Below are 22,107 nucleotides of genomic sequence, written 5' to 3' on the forward strand. Positions count from 1 at the left end.
CTCTGCATGTCCACGCTCAGTCTATGGAGATGGATGAAGTGTCTGTTGTTCTACAGTCATATGACGATCTGTGGGAGGTCGGAGCAAGAACGCGCGCTGTAGCAGTCTTGCACCATTTGCCTCAGTTAGTCCCAGGTGGTCAGGACTCACTTCCTGCTTACAGTGAGAAGGAACTCCGGGATGAACAGCTCAGAGACAGGACTCTCTCTCGAGTCTTGTACTATGTGGAGAGACATCGGAGACCCTCCAGGAGAGAGAGAGATAAGGAATCAGTCACAGTCATGAGGTACCTGAAGCACTGGGAGAAACTTGTTGTGAGCAATGGGATACTCTACAGAGTCTCGAGGGATCAAGTCGTGAAGTCAAAACGCCGCCAGTATGTGGTTCCTGAGTCTAAGAAAGTTGAAGTTCTGAGAGGTGTTCATGACCATGCCGGCCATCAAGGTCAGTTCAGGAGTCTTGGCTTGGCCAGACAGAGGTTCTTCTGGCTCAACCTCGACAGAGACGTAAGAGACTACGTCCGTAACTGCCAGCGGTGTATTGTCAGTAAGACTGTTGAACCTGCTGCGAGGGCGCCTTTGCAGAGTATCACATCAACCAGGCCACTTCAGCTGGTTTGCATTGATTTCTGGTCAGCGGAGGACTCAAGGAACAAGTCAGTTGATGTGTTAGTTGTTACTGACCATTTTACAAGAATGGCCCAGGCATTCCCCTGCAAAGATCAGTCAGCCAAACAGGTGGCGAGAGTTCTATGGGACAAGTTCTTCTGCGTCTTTGGGTTCCCAGAACGTATCCATAGCGACCAGGGAGCTAGCTTCGAGAGTCAACTAGTGAGTGAGCTGCTCAGAGTCTCCGGTGTCAGAAAGTCGCACACAACCCCGTATCACCCGATGGGTAACGGTAGTGTGGAACGTTTCAATAGAACTCTCGGTAACATGATCCGAGCGCTTGAACCAGAGGCAAAAATCAACTGGCCGAGGCGTTTGCAAACTCTGACGTTCATGTACAATAGCACAGCGCATGAGTCAACTGGCTATGCACCTTTCTATCTGATGTTCGGGCGTACTCCTCGTCTCCCTGTCGATATACTCTTCCGGACAGTCCTGAATGATCCAGCTGTGGTCAGCTACGACAAGTATGTGATGTCTCTCACGAAGGATCTGAGAGAAGCTATGGTCATAGCCCAGGAACATGTCATAAAAGAACAGCACCGTCACACAGAGCTCTACAACAGACGAGTGAAAGGGCCCACCATTGATGTCGGAGACCGTGTGCTGTTGGCGAACAAGAGAGAGAGAGGAAAGAGAAAGGTGGCTGACCGTTGGGAATCTACTGTATACACTGTGGTGGATAGGAACTCTGAGACTCACACATATAGGATACAAGACACTGTCACTGGACGAGAGAAGGTAGTCCACCGTAATCTATTGTTGTTGGTGAACTTTCTGCCGGTGTATGATACGAGTGTGATCTCTGACCCAGTTTCATCCCTGTCTGCTGTTCATACATCAAATGAGCCAAGTGACATGTCCGTGTCGGAAGTGGAACAGGATTCCTTGCCTGGGGAAGTGAGTAGAGGAACCGCGTTCGAGTCGGAGAGAGTGGATTCCTGTCCTGGGAGTGAGGGAGGGGAGGTTGAAGACATGGAGTATGGGGGAAGAGCTGTTCGGGAGAGGGATGTTCCCTTGACTGTTCCAGAGCCCAAGGATCCCAAGGGAAGAACCCTAGAGTGGGTCACCCAGTTACCATTCCCTGACCACTCACGGACAGAGGCTACTAACACTGTAGTGTCTTCAGTCTCGTTTGCCCCTCAGAGGGTCCCCGAGCAGATGGCTGAGGAGCAAATGGTAGATCAGTCCATTAACTCTGATTCTAGATTTGTGGTTAGCGCTGATGATTGTACTGATGTTTCTGGTAACACAAATCAGACAGATGATGCTAGTGACACACAGCGTACTGACACTCTAGCTTCTGTTACACAGTGTGAACATCCTAGTACAGTCACACAGGTCAAGTCCAAGTTTGGTCGCCTTATCAAACCAGTTGACAGATTGATTTATACTATGTCAGGACAAGACATTATCCAAGACACTAAGTCAAACATTCGAGCTGTTTGTAGGTCAGTGTTCCAGGCTTTCCACAGTTAGATAAGCCGAAGCTCAGTTCAGTGCATGTATACACTGTGCACACTGACATCCTATGACATATAGGTTTGTTCGTTATTCTGATTGTTTCATAAGAGGTTGTGGCCTCTTGAAGGCTAGTAATACACAGAAAAAAAAAATATAGGGTCTTGTGGGGTGTAGAACGCATCCTACCGCCAGTAGTTGGTTGGAGAGATAGTTTACCTCTCTTTCCACTTCATCCTTATAGGATACTTTTCAAGTTGGCTGTCCTGTCCTTTGGCGGCCCTATGTAATAGTGTAAAAAGTAAAAAGTAGTATTTAAATGTATAGTTGCTGCTCAAGGTTGGCGAAATTCAGGGGAGGTGGGTGTAACAGAGTTGGGAATGTATGTTTAGTTGTGGTGAATGTAGATGAGTTTCGCCGTGCTTGAGCAGCCCTGGTTGTTGTTGGAGCCCCCCATTGGAGTTTGGGTGTACTGCAGGTCTGCGCGTTCTTTTGTCCTTCTCTTGTTGCCGTACTCACGGTGGTACTAGAACATGGCCGCCATCTTCATGGGTATGTGCGCTATGTAAAATGCTCCTCGTGTTTTGTTGTTTGTATGGAGAATCTTGTAATGTAGGGTGAAAATGTTGGTGTAGTACTGTGCTGTTTGTTTTTACATGTATTGTGATGATGTGAAACAGAACATTTATTGTATGTTATTTTGAACGCGCAGATTCACAAGAGTTGCAGAACAGAGAAGAATTGTGTTTTATATGTCTTCTCTGCAGGTATGTCGCTCCACATGTTGTTTGTAATTGTTATTTGTAATGTTTGAGGGAAATTTGTGTTCGTTCTGTAAACAAATTATCCTGACGTGAAATATACATAGACGGTGGTACTAGAACATGGCCGCCATCTTCATGGATTCACAAGAGTTGCAGAACAGAGAAGAATTGTGTTTTATATGTCTTCTCTGCAGGTCAATAAAAAGAATTGCTTAAAAGAAGGTTGCCTGTTTGACCATCGTTACACATACATTACTGATAAATCGAAAGACAATGTTGTTTTCACCTAGCTATTCACATAGAATAGTTTGTCTTTGTCATTGTCAGATGTGTATGCAAATATAGGGGCGTATCTTGGACGCACTCTACGCATTTTCATTGGTTGATACTGCGCGTGACGTGGTAAAGCACTCAAGCCGTCGGTGAGGGTGTGGCCAGATTTGTCCTCGCCACCGCAATGGAGAGCCTCCATATGGCTTCCACCTTGATGAAGAGAAAGGTAATTAAGTCTTGTTACTCGTACATATGTGATTTTCTTTTAATGCATAGGCTATATTTTCCTAGCCTGGTGGTCATGTTAATATTTTCCAGATGTCTAAAATAAATTTTTTACCTTTTTATTCTTTTAAGGGAAAACCTTACTTTTCGACGGGGAGACGGACCATCTGGTTCCGTCTACTGACCAGACCCTCCTCAACAGCGACTTCTTCATTGTCGCGGGCCGCATGATGGGGCACAGTTTCCTGCATGGTGGACCATGCTTGACCGGCCTGAGCCCAGCCATTGCACAATGTCCTGTGTGGGGGGGCGCAGCACATGACAATTGTCTCCCCATTGGATTGTGTGGACATGGATGTTCGGGAGGCGCTGGAACTGGTTAGAAATAGCTTTTTAATTGCTAGTATTGTGCAGTATTTCATGATGTTATATTGCTCTCTATTTACAATGTGTTAAGTAATTGCTTTTTACATTTGTTACATTTCACAATTACATTTCTTGTCAGCTGAACAATGGTCATGACCTCACCGAGGACAACAAAGAGAAGGTCCTCTCCCTATGCCAGGCATGGGATTTCCCAGGGCCTACATCAGCAAACAGGATGTGGCTGGCGGAGAAACTATTGGTGCATGCTGTAAGTTTGTCTTTCTTAAGTCTTTGAATTTAAACGAAACCACTGGTTCTCATTGAATTCACTGTTGCCTTAATATAACCATGACACGTTTTTTGGGGGGTTTATTTGTTTTACAGGTGCTGGAAAGGACGAACAAGCAGGTCAAACACCTGAGGAGGGGGCTAAAAGACACCGGTGTCTGGGAGCTATTAAGTTCCAGGCCGGACACTGTGCCAGTCTTATGGCCAAGAGCCGCAGAAACCAGGATCACGCCACAGGTAATGCAAATGAAAACATTCAAGCTACATGTGAAAGCATTTTTATTGCTAAATATTCACTTGTTTTTGTTACGAGAGTATGGATTGGCCTTAGCAAGATCCCCAAAATATTTTTCATGACATGAGACCTTGTGAATTTCAGATTTTAGACATAGGTGTCTAGGCTAGATACCGTGGGAAATATTGCCAGAAGTGACTTTTTAAGCATGCAACTACATCAACACTCCGCCCTCGGAATCCACAAAGCAGTGTCACAGCAAGAGAGGAGATATGGTTCTTAAAACACATGATCATTTTTATCATGACCAGTGGGGTTGCCAAAGTGCGAACTTATCACATGTAGCTTTGCATTAAATGTGTCTCGATTATTTTTTTTAAAGATTGTGTATTGAAACGGCTTTTGTAATTGAAAAAGCATAAAGGGGGAGCAAATGTTAACCGGTGCATTTATATTAGATGATTCTGGAGAAAATTGAATGGCCGGAGGCAGATTTGGACATTGAAGATGGCGATGAGGAGGGCCAGGAGAGGATGCTGGGATTCCTGAGGACCTTCATCGAAACAAGTATGGCTATTTTTCATTATTCGATACTGATGCCCTTACATGGATGTGTATACAGAACAAGCACCAAGTGCATTAGACCACAGCACTCTCTAGGGCACTTGCAATTAATTACTTTATTCTGCCAAAATCTGCCACCTATTGCTCTAGGATAGGTCTCCTAGGGCGGAGACATTCGTTGTTGGCCCTTGTTGAAATGGATTGTTTCTGAATAGATATCCTATCCACTACCTAGGTTCGTCTGAAGGTCGGAAAAGACTTCTGGCTTTTTGGACTGGGTGGGATGTCCCTCCAGAATACCTGGAAGTGGAAGTGGTTCACTGTGTTCTTCCACAGTCATCCACTTGCTTCCTGAAGCTGAAATTGTCCAAACATCAACGGACATATGAGGACTTCCACCGCGACCTGATGGCCAGCATTTCGGCCGCTTCCTATGGCTTTGGCCAGTATTAAAGGTCAATAACATTGAATAAAAGAAATAATAAAGTATACTTTCATGACATGCAGGCACACACATATACACACACACAGACGTACATCTGGAGATACTTACACTATCATTACATCCACCTATCATTTATACAGAGCGATTAAGACCCCAGTCATGTAGCTCTATACCATAGATCTGACATGATCACCTTTTCCTTCCCTCACAGGTGCCTGATCTCCCTCTGTGTTGTTATTGTTGTTGTTCCTGGAGATGGTGTCAGGTGTTGAATAGGACGTCCTGCTTCCTGCTGCAGCAGTGGGTGTGGCAGAGGCCCTGGAGGGCGCGTGCGACAGCAGGATGGCCGCCATGCTGAGCGGCTCGGGCACGGAGCAGCCTGGGCACAGCGTGGCCTTCCTGATCTCCCGCCGCCGCCTCCCCCTCCCGGCCTGGGCTGGCCTCCTGTGACCCCTGACCCTGGCCCAGACTCCCCCCTGGTCCTGGTCCTGGCCCACCCCCGCCTCAGGGTGATTTAGGGTTGGGTGGCTTCGCCAGGCTGCATGTGACTTAATAAAAGGCCTCTTTGGAGATAATTGATTTAAGCTCTTTGTGCTTTATACGTTTTACTCAATCTAATAAGAATCAATTAAATCCACGACAATGGCCTACACTGCTGTTCTTTTATAGCCTAAACTGCTGCTGTTCCTAGTTACAGTTTTTTTACGGTCGCTAAGTCACAGTGTTCAATACTGAAGTCACAGAGTCACAACTCTTCATACAGTCTGCATTACTAACACACATGTTGGCCAATCACTTCATTAATGTCTCAAAAGAAGCTCGTTCAACCATACACTGGCAACAATGTTCACTCAGAAAGCATACACAGTCATTCATAACATTCTGACTTACAAAACATTAACAACAGGGAGCATTACAAGACACTCCCCGTTCTTCTCCCCACGGCCCCGGGGGCTGCACCCGTTGGGCTGCACCCCCACCTACTGGACCCACCTGCTGGAATTGCTTCGCAAACGCCCTGCGTTTCAGACGAAAACAAGCGCTCTAGCTATTTTAGCCAAATAAATGTAGTTAAACTTGGAACAAACAGGCAAAGTTGAAACACTGCTAAATGGCAAAAAAAAAAAAAAAAAAAGTTTCGTTCCCCCCCCCCCCCCCCCCTATGAAAGCATTTATAGACATGCTTTTATGTTATTTATGTGTTATTATGCTTTTATGTTCTAAATCACCGAGGCTTACGGTGAAAATTAAAATGTGTCGATCTGTATCATCTGTAAACAGCACGTAAGTTATGCATTTTTTAATTCATACAAGCAAATAGAATAGCAGTATTGAAACAACTTAATGTTCTGTAAAGTTTAAAACTAATCTTAGGTGTTTTTATATGCAGTTAGCGAGTGTTAATGTACCCTCATATTACCCTGTGTAGGGAGGGACATGCAAATTAAGACAGATAAGACAATTAGAAAACTGGTTTCCCCCACAAGGATGACACGAGGGGCCATGCTAATCTTCTCTGTATCGTTCCAATTTTAGTATATGTGCCGCCGAAGCGAACACAAACCCACTACAGTATGGACATTTATTTCAAGGGGCCGTCCTGGCGGACATTCCCACTCATGGTTTAGATAAAACAGACTTGATATAACCCTTTCACTATCTCTATCCAGTAAAAATATAGCTAGTCGGGCTGCCCCATCCACAAAAATAACCTTTACAAAAATACATGTTTTGTTTCATGTAGCCTAAGATTTGTATTGGGGCGGCGGTTGTAGTTCTACAATAGTCCACCTTTGCGTGTTGTAATCCGAATGGTCTGAATGGGGAAATAAAGCGGATGTAACGCGGACCGAGAACAGCAGGGGGCAGCAGAGGCATTGGGACCACCAGTCAGTCACTACTATCTCTGAGGTTAGACCAGACGGCTGAAACCAAAAATAACGCCTGCATGCTTTTGTGTGTGTCACTGTACCTTTAAGACATCACCCAGGCCTATGTATCTGTCACCCGTGCCACGCTGCCGCGCCTGCTCAGTGTAGACCACCGAACCCCCCTTAGCTGGGTCTGTGCGGCGCCGTGCCTGACTGGGGACGGCTATTGTTGTCAACTCTGCGAAATTGGGTGACAGCTCTCCTTGGATCTGAAATGCAACGATTGATGAAATAATGCGAAAGGGGAATGATCTTTCTGCACGGATAGCGCAGAGAGATATCCAGATTAAACGGTAATTGCTCCCATCTTTTTTTTTGTTCCAGTGTCATTTCGGTGGTTTAGTCAGTGACAGTTTCACTATACATGTATTATTATTATGGAAATACCTATGCATGTCTGCGCGGCGGGCTCGTGCGTTAATCCAAGCAAAGCTCTTTTACAAGCGCTCTCTCTGTTGTAACTAGTAATTGTATGATTGATACTACCAATGTGTCTAGTTTTCCTTTGATTCTATTAAAACAGGGAGGTTTGCGTCACATTTGCGCCCTATTTTCTTCACAGTATTCACTGTATTAAGCTGACAACACCCACTGACAATATTCGCTCCCAGACAACACCAGACACGTTATTTAGGCTAGGCCTATTGGTTTAGAATGCATTATAGATTTACATGTGATTTGTTGCGAGCTTTATAGATGGAAGCTGTTCAACATTGCATTCAATGACAAACAGCGGGCCACGCTACTGTGGCATGCATGCAATGAATGTAAACAATAACATTCATTAACAAACATTAACAACAGCACAACACTGGCCTGCCTTGCATATAGCTGCCTCATTTTTATTCCACATAAAAACGGTAGCCTGTGTGTGTGTGTGTGTGTGTGTGTGTGTGTGTGTGTGTGTGTGTGTGTGTGTGTGTGTGTGCGCGTGCGCGTGCGTGGGTCCGTGCGTGCTTGGGTCCTTGCGCGCGCCTGTGTGTGCGTTTATGTTTTGGTGTGTGTCAGCTCTCTTGGGTCCAGATGCAAATGAAATCAGTTGCCGGAGAGGAGGAAGACAGCTAGCCTACTTTCTTTTTTTTCTTTCTTTTTTTTTCTTAACCCTCCCCGGTCTCTCTGGGCTCTTAGCGCCGGGCCTGGACCTGGCACCCATCCGTCAAGCTACTGGGAGGCTCTCCAGAGCCCCCGCTACGTAGCTGCCTGCATTGGTTTTTGACCACTGACCACATGGCACCTCCTGCCAGATGGATTGAGTCTCAACATTCAGAATGCTTTTCTGAATGTTTTGATTAGCTGTGTTTTCCTCTCTTGAGTTTCTTGTTTTCTGAAAAGTATAGACTAGAGATAAAGGGGTTTAAAACTAAGGCAACTACATCTGAACTGAATCTATGCAGAGAGAGGAGACTGGTAGAGATAGACATTGTACACACGCGTGTTTGATACCATTCCTCATTCCATTCCATGCATTACAAAAAGCCCCGTCCTCTGATTTCTGCTTCCACAGGCCTCCACTAAATCTTTGGGTGTCTGGTGAGGAGAGAAGGCGTAGTGAGTGAGGGTGTTCAGACTGTGGCGTTAGGCTGAGGGAGAGAGAGTCCTTCTCAACCACTGTCGCCTCAGTGTAAACCAGTGTATCTGACTGTCTCCATCCAACTATGTTCCAATGTCTGTCTTTTAAATGTCTATTGTGTGTGTTGTTGTTTGTTTTTAAAAAGTGGATTCTCTCTCTCAGCCGAACACATTATAGCTCTTCGGGATGATAGAGAATAAAGACTTGACAACGCTTTAACATTTCCCTGTTAGCCAAGACAACGACTGCTAAAACAGAAACGGCTTGACAACCCTAGGCTGGGCCTTCTTCTGTCGTATGTCCCTAGCCTAGCCTCAGCCCCCCCAGAGTCCTTAGACAGGGTCAGAGGTCGAGGCGTCACATGTCCGTCTTCATCAGACAGTCAGTGTGTCGGCCTTCAGGGGGGTGTTCCATCAACGTCGCTAAAGGAAAATCCAGGCTTATTTTTGATGAGAAGTCTCGCCAGATTTATCAAAAATAAGCCTGGATATTTTTTGGAGAACTCTCGCGAGACTTCATCAGAATAAGCCTGGATTTTTCCTTTAGCGACGTTGATGGAATACCCCCCCTGGCGTCTCCTATGGGAGTCTGACTCCAGCAGCTAGCAGCCTCTCCATCTCCCCCGCTGTGGTCTATCTGTGTCACTGACCGTCTGGCAGACATGTGCTCCAGTCCTACCTCACTGAATTATTCAACCTGTTTAACCCACATTCACTCAGACCAGGGGAGGCTGGTGGAGGTAGAAATACTGTCGGAGGACGGGGCTCATTGTAAATGCATGATGGGATGGAATCAGGAAAGGGATCGAACACATGGTTTGTTACCGTTCCTCATTCCATCCCATGCATTATAATGAGCCTGTTCTCCGATTGTCTGCCTCCCACCAGCCCAGCTGTCTTCCTGGTGGTGTAAGTGAGAGTCATCCATCCCTGCTGTAGTTAGATGTGTCTGTATGTGGTCGTATGACACTGTTGGCATTGTGTGTGTGTGTGTGTGTGTGTGTGTGAGAGAGAGAGAGAGTGTGTGAGTGTATGTGAGAGCGTGAGTGTGTGTGTGTGTGTGCGAGTGCGTGTGTGTGTCCATGTTAATGTGATTAGTCATCTGTCAGTACAACCACATTGTATGTCCTGTCGTTGGCATTGTGTGTGTCCGTGTGTCTGTGTGTGTGTGTGTGTGTGTGTGTGTGTGTGTGAGAGAGTGTGTGTGTGCGCGTATAGTTGGCCATGGAAAATGACTGACAGTATCTCCACACAGATTCTAAACCGGTCACCTAACATCGGTGGTGAGATTACAGAACAACTGAGCTGCCTGTCCTTTGTTCCCAAGCTCCTTTGCCTTCCAGGTCAGGAATAACAGCATTACATTGTGTAATCCCGCCCTCAGAGATATTCCTAATCCAGATGCTTGATGTTTCCTGCTGTGTGTCCGTGCAGATTATGACTCTGGGACCTCTGCACTGGAAATGATGCTCACGGAAAGTGGGGGATTAACTGAGATTAATACCCCCCTGGTGCTTTGTTGTGGTAGTACAATAACAACAGCCGTGGCGGTCCGGTGGAATATATCACCATGGTTGCTAGGCAGCAGAGTATTCACCTGTGGGAAGGTAGCTATAGACATAGATAGTAGCTACATTATGCCTACATTGTGGACCACCAGAACCCTGATAAACATACCATAATGCTACCTAGCATAGGCTACATAGCATCTAGGCTATAATGCTACCTCCACAATGCTACCTGTAGAGTAGGCTATAATGCTACCTGCACAATGCTACTATACCTGCATAATGCTACCTATAGCATAGGCTATAATGCTACCAGGTGGATGGACTGCACTTATATAGCGCCTTATTCCAAAGTGCTTTACAATGGCCTCTCATTCACACACACATTCACACACCAATGGCAGCAAGCTAACATGCTAGCCGGCCATTGGGAGCAATTTGGGGTTCAGTGTCTTGCCCAAGGACACCGCGACATCTGGCCAGCCAGGGTTCGAACTGCCGAACAGCCAACCTTGCAGATCATTAGACCCCTCATGTAGAGGCAGAGGTGTGTGCGTGTGCGTGTGTGTGTGTGTGTGTGTGTGTGGGTGTGTGTGTGTGTGTGTGTGTGTGCAAGGGAAGTGAATCATGACGTTTGCTTGCATATCTTCACCTTCCCATTGCCTCCCATCCGTTCTGCTACCATCTGTCACACACACCCACACACACACACACACACACACACACACACACACACACACACACACACACACACACACACACACACACCTAGTGGTAGTAGTAGGAGCAGGTTGAGATGTGGTATGTGTAGCCATCCCGGAGGCACTGGCAGAGATCAGGGGAGGCTGATGGAGGTAGAAGTCGTGCATTACAATGAGCCCATCCTCCGATTTCTACCCCATCAGCCTCCCCTGGCATAGATACAGCGTGTCCCTGGAGGACGGAATGTTCACAGTGTTTTGTAATATTAAAGAGGGGTTGTGAGATGCGTCAATACCCACCTGTCAATCAAATGTTCCATCCCTTCTTAACTAACACCCAAGTGCTGATGAGCAACATAATAGTGGTTCGTGTGTGTGTGTGTGTGTGTGTGTGTGTGTGTGTGTGTGTATATGTGTGTGTGAGGCAGCTGCCTGTTTAGGAGATATGGGAGAGAGGGAAGATGGGAAAGAGGGAAGAGAGGGGAAATAGAAGGCATAGAGAGAGGGAAAAAGAAGGCAGAAAGAGGGGGGAAGGACAAGGGAGAGAGAGGGGGAGAGATATAGCAAAGGGGTGGTAAGGAGAGGGGAGAGAGGGAGGAACGAGATGGGGAAGGAGATGGAAAGGAGAGATGGAAGAGAGGGGAAGGGGGAGGGAAGGGGAGGAGAGAGAGAGAGAGAGAGAGAGAGAGAGAGGAGGGGGAAGAGATGGGAAGGAGAGTGGAAGGTGGGGGTTAACAGACGCTCTCATCTGAACGCGGGCTGGCAGGAGTTGTGTTTCCCAGGGGGCTTACATTACTGATGCACACAGCAGACGTACAGACACACAGCCTCTTCATACACTGCCAGCTCTCCATCCACTCAGGGCTTCACGTCTCCAACCTGCTTTGTGTGTCGTACGGCCCTCTCTCCCACTCAAACCTGCTGCCTAACACACATCAGCACCTTGTGTTTGTCGTTCAATCCGCCCCAAATATTTTGCTACACTTTTACTACAGTTTACTACATTTCAGAGAACTCGCCTTGATGATGTCATGCGTGTTACGGGTCATCAAAGTGCGTATGCGACTTTGGGTCTAAATATATATAATTTGTTTATGTTGGACTGAGATGATTGTATAGTGATATACGTATATCCTTAAAATATGTATTTTCAGCTTGTAATGTCTAATTAGATATAAACGATATAAAATATAAAACATACATTTTTAATAAACAAGACAATTTCCAAATGGTCTAAACGTCTTTCTGTGTCGATCTGAGGTGAGAGGTTAGCAGTACAGCGGTCAGAGTGCCGTCTGTCCAGACTGGACCAGATAGATAGACACAGGAAGTGTCCTGGCTTATGGGACAATAGCAGCAGCCTTAACCAACACAATACCCCCAAACCAACATCCTGGGCTTCATGGCAGGGAAAGACCATTCAAGGTTTAATATCCCAACTGTCAGTGAACATCTCCCAGCATAACAGTACACTCTGACATGGTAGAACATGGAGGATGTGTAAACAGAACCGGATCATGCTGTGACAGTATGCGAGCCATGTCCGCTCTCAGTTTTGTTTTGAAAGCCAATGCCTTTCCCTCACAACAATCTGTTCCCTACAGTAGTGATTGACTGATTGTGATACTGTTGCTAAAACAAGACTTGTTGCTAAAACAAGAGATTGTTTATAAACAAAATACTTAAATAGTATACATTTATAAATACATTTTTGTTAATGTATTATTTTGTCTGTTTTCAGATATTGACATGAAGAAGGATATCGAGACACTGATAGCAGAAGAACGCGCTGATATCATCTTGAAATATGATACGGTGAGTGACGTTCGAGAAGCCCCCACCCCAGGGCTGTTTCTGAGGCGCTAAAATAACCATGTTCGTGGCAAACGTTATGTAATTTCTTGTTTACAGACGACAAAAATAACGCAAGTGAACGTCTCCAAACAAATTACTGTATGAATGGAGAAGGACAAGGATGGAATGTTCACAGACATCAACCAATCAGAGCAGTGTCTCATTCCCTCCACTTGTGATAGTTATGTTTCATGATGTTATCGTTACGGTTTGACATTGTGCAGGTGTATCATGATGTCATAGGTATGAATTGACATTGTGCAGGTGTTTCATGATGTCATAGTTATGGTTTGACATTGTGCAGGTGTATTATGATGTCATAGTTATGGTTTGACGTTGTGCAGGTGTTTCATGGTGTCATAGTTGTGTTGTGACAGTGATATCTGTATCTGTGTTGTTCATCTGCCTTCACAGGAGGAAGAGTTCACACTTGTTTGAACGGGTCATTAAAACACCCAACACCAAACGTTCTAAGAAGGACAACAAGGAGAAACACAATGTTAATAATGTGGTGTGTGTGTGTGTGTGTGTGTGTGTGTGTGTGTGTGTGTGCGCATGTGAAGTGAATCAGTGTGTGTCTGCATATGCATAGCTGAACTTAAGCCTAATAGCATGCTGATCCATGCTAATGGTTTGTTTTGCCAGGCAAATACAATGACACTGCTAATTGCTAACAACTGGTGACCTTTGAACCTTCCTCCAGGTCGTGACCTCGGTACCATAGTTACCACACACTGTAAAAAATAAAAATAAATAAAATTTGTTTTTAAGAAGATAGAAAAGCCATACAAATACAGTTATTCTGTAACAAGAAACGACTCGTTTTTGAGTTCAGTAGTTTGCACAGAAGTTTCCAGCAGATTAGCTGAAACATTCCTGTAAAAAAGAAGGGAGAGAGAGAGAGAGAGAGAGAGAGCGAGCGGGAGACAGCGATTAAATTTAGCTCTCACTCTAGCGTCAGTGAAAGGAGGGGGTGTATGGGTGCCTTGTCTGGCCATAGCAACAGCTGTGACAACGGGTTACGGAAATCTGACGCGTCTTTAAAAAAAGGTTCCACTGGTTACTCTCTATGAAGGTCTCTGTTGTCTCCTGAACCACACACGCACACGCACACACACACACACACACACACACACACACGGGCACACACACATGGGCACACACACACACACACACACACACACACACACACGCACACACACACACAGAGAAGCAATTCAGCCATGGGTTTTTACTCTTCACCATTACAGTGTGTTACAGATTGGAGAGGCACCATCCTCAGCAGGTTCTGTGGCGGGCTGCCAACCGCTTTCCACACATTCACCTCGCTGTTTAATTATATCTCTCCTCTTTCTCTCTCTCTCTATCTCTCCTTTCTCTCTCTCCTCTCTCCCTCTCCTCTCACTATCTCTCCTCTCTCTCTCGCCTCTCTCCCTCGCCTCTCTCGCCTCTCTCCCTCTCCTCTCTCTCCTCTCTCCCTCTCCTCCCTCTCCTCTCTCTCCTCTCCCTCTCCTCCCTCTCCTCCCTCTCCTCTCTCTCCTCTCTCGCCTCTCTCCCTCTCCATTCCTCTCTTTCTCTCTCCCTCTCCTCTTTCCCTAAACGACTTCCGCTCCCCTCCTATTTTTAGCTCACTTCTCACTTTCGCAGACATGACACCATTCATGTGCCCTACAGGGTTGCTCCTGTGAGGATGTGTCAGATGTGCTAGAACCAGAATAATCTGATAAATAGATAGACATCTGGGGTCACCGAGGGCAGCGTCAAAACACTGCTGTTAAAGAAAGCATTCCTCGCACTTGCCCCCCCCCCCCCCCCCCCACAGCCTGTTATCTGATAGTCAGCCACATCTTGGTAGTCTGTTAGTCTTTAGAGAGAGCTGTCTCAATCGGTGAGGCTGGCGGAGGTAGAAATCGGAGGACAGGCTGGCGGTAAAGCATGGAATGGAATGAGGAGGACAGGTATCATCAAACACAATGTGTGACGTGTTTGATACCATTCCTCATTCCATTCCATACATTACAATGAGCCCCGTCCTCTGATTTCTACCTCCGCCAGCCTCCCCCTGGCCTCCTCAGCCATAGAGAATTGAACAGTGTTACTATATCTCTGTTGTCTCTGAACCATGTTTTCATGTAAATAGTAAATGGACTGACTTATATAGCGCCTTATTGCAAAGCGCTTTACAACGGCCTCTCATTCACCCATTCACACACACATTCACACACCAGTGGCGGCAAGCTACCACGCAAGGCGCCGGCCCGCTCATTGGGAGAAATTTGGGGGTTCAGTGTCTTGCCCAAGGACACCTCGGCACGTGGTCAGCCGGGGTTCGAACCACCGATCTGCCGACCTTGCGATCATTAGACGCCGGCTCTACCTCCTGCGCCACAGCCGCCCCTATGTCGTCATGGCGACCGTCCCCTCTCTCTGTTGTGTTGTGTCCACATTGTGATGTGACTTTCTGTTGGGTCAACATTGAGATGGGATTTTTCCATTATACAGCAGGCTGACGCGTTTACTCTTGGGTCGTGGCTTGGACCAGGGCCGGCCGCTGGCGTTAGCAATCTACGCGGTCGTTTAGGGCCACAACCACTAGAGGGGAGGGCCGCACTTTTGCTGTCAATTCAGCGCTAAGCTACCACCCGCCAATCAAAAACTCTGCTAGCCACATTGACGAAACACCCGTCAATGAAAAACTGAGCTAGCACCCTGACACACCCCCCCCCAACCGTCGACAAAATACCTGTCAAACCAAAACTGAGCTACCACCCCGACCCCCCCACCCACCCCCCACCCCCGAACACAAGGTCACAATCAAAGTCTTGCTTAGGGACACCAAAGTTCACGGACTGGACCTGGCCTGGACTTAAAATCATTCATCTCTAATCCTTAGAATGTTTAAAAAAACATGTTTTAAACAAAAACCTTATGCAGGTGTTGATGCTTATTGATGCCTCTGCTTGTGTTTCCTGTAATTCCTTTATTCATTCAGCAACAGGAACAACCAACCCGTCTAACCTTGTTGTGTTTCTGCTGAAGATTAAAGTGAAATTGTGTGTTGTTTATCGTTGAAAAGTTCTAACACTGCTCAACAGTGTTGGTTGAATTTAATGTTAAAGCACTTGAAGTGTGTGTGTGTGTGTGCGCGCACACGTGTGTCTGTGTGCATGTGTGCGTGTGGGTGTGTATGTGTGCGTGAGTGTGTGTGTGTGGGTGAGTGTGTGTGTGTGTGTGTGTGTTCCTAGGTGCATGCGTGTGTGTGCGTGTGCATGCGTGTGTGTGTGCCTGCGTGCATGTGTTTGCGTGCGTACCTTCATGTGTGTGTTCCTGACCGCTGTGTGTGTGTGTGTGTGTGTGTGTGTGTGTGTCTCCAGGGCAGGCAGGAGGGGGTGGAGATCGACCCCTGGGAGGATGCAGACTACAGCATCTACAGAGTCACCGACCGCTTCGGCTTCCTGCAGTAAGTCCATGGGGCTACAGCTAGCCTGTTAATGCTAGCATGCTAACATGCTAACATGGTTGTGTGTGTATACAGTCACATGACCTGCCTCTGACTCTGCCTGTCACTCCCTGTTCTCAGTGAGGAGGAGCTGCCCGACCCGAGTGCCCATGAAGAGAAGGTAAGAGTGTGTGTGTGTGTGTGTGTGTGTGTGTGTGTGTGTGTTCATGCCTGTGTGTGTGTGTGTGTGTGTGTGTGTTCATGCCTGTGTGTGTGTGTGTGTGTGTGTGTGTGTGTGTGTTCATGCCTGTGTGTGTGTGTGGGTGTGTGTGTGTTCATGCCTGTGTGTGTGTGTGTGTGTGTGTGTGTGTGTGTTCATGCCTGTGTGTGTGGGTGTGCGTTTGAGTTCATGCCTGTGTGTGAGTGTGAGTGTGAGTGTGTGTGTTCATGCCTGTGTGTGGGTGTGTGTGTGTGTTCATGCCTGTGTGTGTGTGTGTGGGTGTGCGTTTGAGTTCATGCCTGTGTGTGTGTGTGTGTGTGTTACAAAAATATAAATACAACACTTTTTGTTTTTGCTCCAATTTTTTCACCAGTTGAAATCAAAGACCCAAGACTTTTTCTATGTACACAAAAGGCCGTTTTCTCTCAAATTGTGCTCACAAATCTGTTTAAATCTGTGTTAGTGAGCACTTCTCCTTTGCCGAGATAATCCATCCACCTGACAGGTGTGGCATATCCAGATGCTGATTACACAGCATGATTATTGCACAGATGCATACAATAAACAATAAAAGGACATTCTAAAATGTGCATTTTTAATCACACAGCACAATGCCAGAGATGTCACAAGTTATGAGGGAAAATTGGAGCAAAAACAAAAGTGTTGCGTTCATATTTTTGTTCAGTGTGCTATCCTCCATAGGCCAAGGAACGTACTAACCTAACCTCAGCATTAGTCTGTTAGAGACTGGCTGCTGCTGGTCAGACTTGTTGGGAGCAGTGGGTTGAGGACACGACCTTTAAGTCTGACCTCTTACATGGTTGGTAGTGGGTAGGGTGTAATCTTCCAACGTTCCAGAAGCTGTAGTGTGTGTGTGTGTGTGTGTGTGTGTGTGTGTGTGTGTGTTCATGCCTGTGTGTGTGTGTGGGTATGTGTTCATGCCTGTGTGTGTGTGGCTGTGTCAGTGTGTGTGTTCATGCCTGTGTGTGTCGGTGTGTGTGTGTGTGCATGCCTGTGTGTGTGTGTGTGTGTGTGGAACCAGCGCTACATTCCCTACATGTCTCCTCCAGCGCAGCCTATCAGCAGGCACGCCAGGCATGAGGCTTCTCTTCCCCACACGCCCCTCACACTAAGTCATGTGTTTATGATTCATCTGATTAAACACACATTTCACCGCGAGCAGCTTTGAAATTCTCCCCGATGTCAAATGTCACTAGTAACTGTATATCTGCCAGCCCAGTGGGAGCAGTACGTTGGGTAATGAAGACAAGTCAGTTGATTTGTAACTCACTTTGGATTAAAAGCGTCTGCTGAATGGTAAATTATTATTCTTAAGTTCGTTGATTCTTTTACCTTGAAGGGGGATGATGTTTTCTTTGAGGAAACACACACAACACAGAATTTAGCATTTACAGATTTTAGTGTTTACAGTTACCTATTAACAATGGTATTAATACACATTATTTGCCATTGTGTGTACACAATGTCTCAACTCTGCCCAACATTCACAGTTGAAACATCTGGAGATAGAGAGGGTGCAGAAATGGCTGAAGATGGTGAAGAAATGGGACAAGTATAGGAACAGTGACAGGGTGAGAAACACACACACACACACACACACACACACAAACAAACACTGTTAAAAAAACAAAACACTCTAGTCACTCACATGCAACCCCTACCCCTCTTCTTTGTTTACATTGTGTCCCCCCTCCCCCCTCCCCCCTCCCCCTGTCCAGATGGTGAAGAGGGTGTACAAGGGGATCCCCCAGCAGCTGAGGGGGCAGGCCTGGGCCCTGCTGCTGGACGTGGAGAAGCTGAAGACCGAGAACCAGGGGAAATACGAGGTATGGGTGAGGGAGGGGCGAGGTATGGGTGAGGTATGGGTGAGGGAGGGGTGAGGTTGGGGTGAGGAAGGGGTGAGGTAGGGGTGAGGGAGGGGTGAGGTAGAGCTGAGCTGAGGTTCGCATCCACTACACCAGGACAGGCTGCATGCTGGGAAGGGAGACATGGGGAGGACAGGCTCATGGAACGGAATGAGGAATGGCGTCAAACACGCGTGATGGATGTGTTCCGTGTTCCGTGTTCCGATGGATTCCGTTCCATCCCATTACAAGGAGCCCGTCCCCCTCCCCCATGTCTCCGCCTCCTCCTCCTCCTCCTCCTCCTCTGCTTCCAGTGCATTAGCTGAAGTGGCCCCGAGGGTGTTGGAGCTGGTTGATGACACTACAGTATGGGCCAGATGGCATCCAGATACTGAAGTCACTCAGGAGGTTTTAACACACAGACAGCACAGTAACGTCAGAGAGAGAGTTTCAGCAGGATTAGCAAGGCAGGATAACTTTAACTGTCTAGTGCTTCTCCAGATATGGAGAGGATTATGTGGGTGAGATGAAAACAGCCGAGGATGAAACCCATATAAACACACAGCACACATACAGTGGGGGAATTTTTTTGAAATCTTAGGCTGGGTTGCACCAACCTGGTTTAAACTAATCCTGGTTTAGAGTTAATCCAGGCTTAGTAAATCTAGGCTTAAACCAGGTTTAAGATAGGATTAAAGTTTGGTGCAACAGGATTAGTAGATAAGCCTTGATTTAAACCGGTTTAAAATGTAAACCAGGTTGGTGCAACCCAGCCTTAGTGTGTTCAATACTTTTTTCCTGTTTCATTCCACTTTATTACACATAACTATATATGGACTTTACATATGGGCTTTAATGTTTAGTTTTTTTGTCTGGATTGTTTGAGTTAATACCACAAGTCTGGTAATTTCACTTGAATAGGCTCATTGGAAATACATTTACTGGACAAAATGTTGATGTGTTCAATACTTATTTCCCCCACTGTATATCACACAGCAACTATAGTTTTGTGAATAGACAGTTGGTTTTTTCTTGTCAATTCATATATGAAAGCATTTTTAATGTATTTATTTTGTATTGTTTATGATCTGTTATGTAGGACTAGATGTTGATATCCCTCGATACATACATACTTAAGGCACCGATGAGACTCTGTGGTGTTCAAATGAGCGATGGCATCCTTTGGGTTGTCAAGTGGGCGCCCTCCTTCATGAATGTTTCGCTGATAAGCCCACGACACCTCCAGAGGGTTCAGCAGTGAATCCCAGCGTCCCAGGTTCACTCCCTAGATGCGATCAGCTCATTTGAACGCCCGGGTCGAGTCCTTTCTCTTCATCCACAGCCACTGGCTCCCCTTTTCAGCAGCCCTGGAGAGGTCCTTGATTGCCTGCCGGTGGGTCTTCCCTCGCACTCCCATCTCCCTGAGTAGCCTGGATGTTGAGGTGGCTACGAACCCTCTGCAGCCTACTTCCACTGGGCGTACCTTCGCTGTCCAGCCTTGTTGTTGGGCATCTGCTGCGAGTTCAGTGTACCTCAGCCTCTTCCGCTCGTAGGCCTCCTCCACTGCACCCTCCCAGGGCACAGTGAGCTCGATGATGTAAACGAGCTTGAGCGAGGCTGACCACAGCACAAGGTCTGGTCGCAGGTTGGTGGCTGCGATCTCAGCCGGGAAGCAGAGTTTCTTGTCCAAGTCTGCCAGCAGCGTCCAGTCCCGTGCTCTGCCCAGCTGCCCAGTGTCTGGTCTTATGGTGGTGAGGCTGGCTTGACCCTCGCCCTCCCGAACAAATGGTGCTGGCTGCCACCGGGATGATGGGGGAGGAAGGGCGTTCACACTTGTCCGTTGACTTTCCAGCACTGCTGCAAGACACCTTAGCACCTGGTCGTGCCGCCAGGTGTAACGGCCTTGGGTGAGGCTGGTCTTGCATCCCACTAAGATGTGCTTCAGTGTTGCTGGACTTTGACATAGAGGGCACGTGGGGTCTTCGCCATACCACTGGCTTAGGTTTGCAGGAGAAGGCAGGACATCGTAGGCAGCCCTGATGGTGAAGCTCGCTCTGAATGCCTCCATCTCCCACAGATCTTTCCAGGAGATCTTCCTCTTTTCCACTCCTTCCCATGCCATCCACTGCCCTTGCTTTGCCTGCGCCACAGCTTGTGCGCGCCTTCCTGCTTCCTCTTCCCGACGTACCTCCTGGACCACCAGCTTGCGTCTCTGAGATGGATTGGCCTTGCTCCAGGCCGGTGTACTAATCCCGAGGCCAAGACCACTCCTCCCCTCCTGCACTCGGCCCACAATGTCCCTGTGTCTGAGTGCTGCCTTTGCCTGCTCAGTTGCAGCCAATGGGGTCCACTTCCTCCCAGTGGCCAGGATGGGGGCAGCTTGGGCTACAAATGGATCATTCGAATCCAGAAGCATCATCTCCAGTCTGACTTTGGCACACTTGTACTCCTCTGTCAGACTGGAAATGGGCAGGTGTAACATCCCTTTGCCGTAGAGCCCAATGCTGCTGAGGCACCTGGGAAGGCCAAGCCACTTCCTTGCATATGAGTTGACCAGTCTCTCCAGCTTTTCCACCTTTGAGAGAGGAACTTCATAGAGGGTTAGTGGCCACAGGAGACGTGGAAGTAGTCCATACTGCATGCACCAGAGCTTCAGCTTGCCAGGAAGCAGGGTTCTGTCGATGTTCTCCAGGCCGCTGGCTACCTCCTTCCTGAGCTGCTCTACTTGCTCTTTATCTTTGAGGGAGGCATCATACCAACGACCTAGGCTCTTCACAGGCTTCTCGGAGACCGTTGGAATGGGTTCTTTGCCAATGTGGAAGCGGTGGTCTGACAGCTTCCCCTTGACAATGGAGATGCTTCTGGACTTGCTCGGCTTGATCTTCATGCGAGCCAACTCAATGTTTTCCTGGAGCTTTCTTAGTAGCCGTACTGTGCAAGCCTTGGTCGTGGTGAGTGTTGTGAGGTCATCCATGTAGGCTCTGATCGGCGGCAGCCTCAGCCCAGGTCTTATTCGCTGTCCGCCAACCACCCATCGAGAGGCCCGAATAATGACCTCCATGGCCATGGTGAAGGCCAGCGGGGAGATGGTGCAGCCGGCCATGATTCCCACTTCCAGATGTTGCCATGCTGTGGTGTACTCTGCTGTGGTCACGCAGAGCTGGACGTCCTGGAAGTAGGCCTTGACAAGGGTTGTGAGAGCTGGTGGGATCCTGAAGTAGTCGAAGGCTGTCCACAGGAGGTTGTGAGGGACTGAGCCAAAGGCATTCGCGAGATCCAGGAACACCACGTGGAGATCCGTTCCCTCCTTCTTGGCGACCTGGATCTGATGCCAGATGACACTAGCATGTTCGACACACCCTGAGAAGCCTGAGATGCCTGCTTTCTGGATTGACGTGTCAATCAGTTTGTTTCTTTGCAGGTATCCTGCCAGCCTATGAGCGACCACGCTGAAGAAGATTTTTCCCTCGACATTTAGAAGGCTGATCTGCCGGAACTGTCCGATTTCTGTTGAGTCCTTTTCCTTGGGGATAAGGATCCCTCCGGCTCTCCGCCAGGACGTTGGTATCGCCTTCTTTTGCCACACAACTTTCATCAGCTTCCAGAGGAATCTCAGGACATCTGGTGCGTTTTTGTAGAGCCTGTATGGAACTCCGTTGGGACCTGGAGCTGACGCGGCCCTTGCTCTACGCACAGTGTTGTCTACTTCACTCCACCTGGGTGGACTGATA

General features: G+C 47.5%; 1 protein-coding gene across 1 annotated transcript in view; it reads left to right on the forward strand.

The window, feature by feature from the left end:
* Positions 1 to 12,747: 12,747 nt before the first annotated feature.
* The window catches only part of LOC308165625 (USP6 N-terminal-like protein), a gene marked incomplete at both ends in the record, with an annotated part of 17,723 nt that continues 8,363 nt past the window's right edge, over positions 12,748 to 22,107 (forward strand). The window contains 5 exons of the mRNA XM_080539774.1: positions 12,748 to 12,813; positions 16,227 to 16,312; positions 16,433 to 16,472; positions 18,023 to 18,103; positions 18,251 to 18,358. Coding sequence (XP_080395900.1) covers positions 12,748 to 12,813; positions 16,227 to 16,312; positions 16,433 to 16,472; positions 18,023 to 18,103; positions 18,251 to 18,358 — 381 coding nt within the window. The remainder of the gene's footprint in view (positions 12,814 to 16,226; positions 16,313 to 16,432; positions 16,473 to 18,022; positions 18,104 to 18,250; positions 18,359 to 22,107) is intronic.

This window comes from Nansenia antarctica (assembly GCF_963989245.1).
Source record: "Nansenia antarctica genome assembly, chromosome: 9".
Taxonomy (NCBI): domain Eukaryota; kingdom Metazoa; phylum Chordata; class Actinopteri; order Argentiniformes; family Microstomatidae; genus Nansenia; species Nansenia antarctica.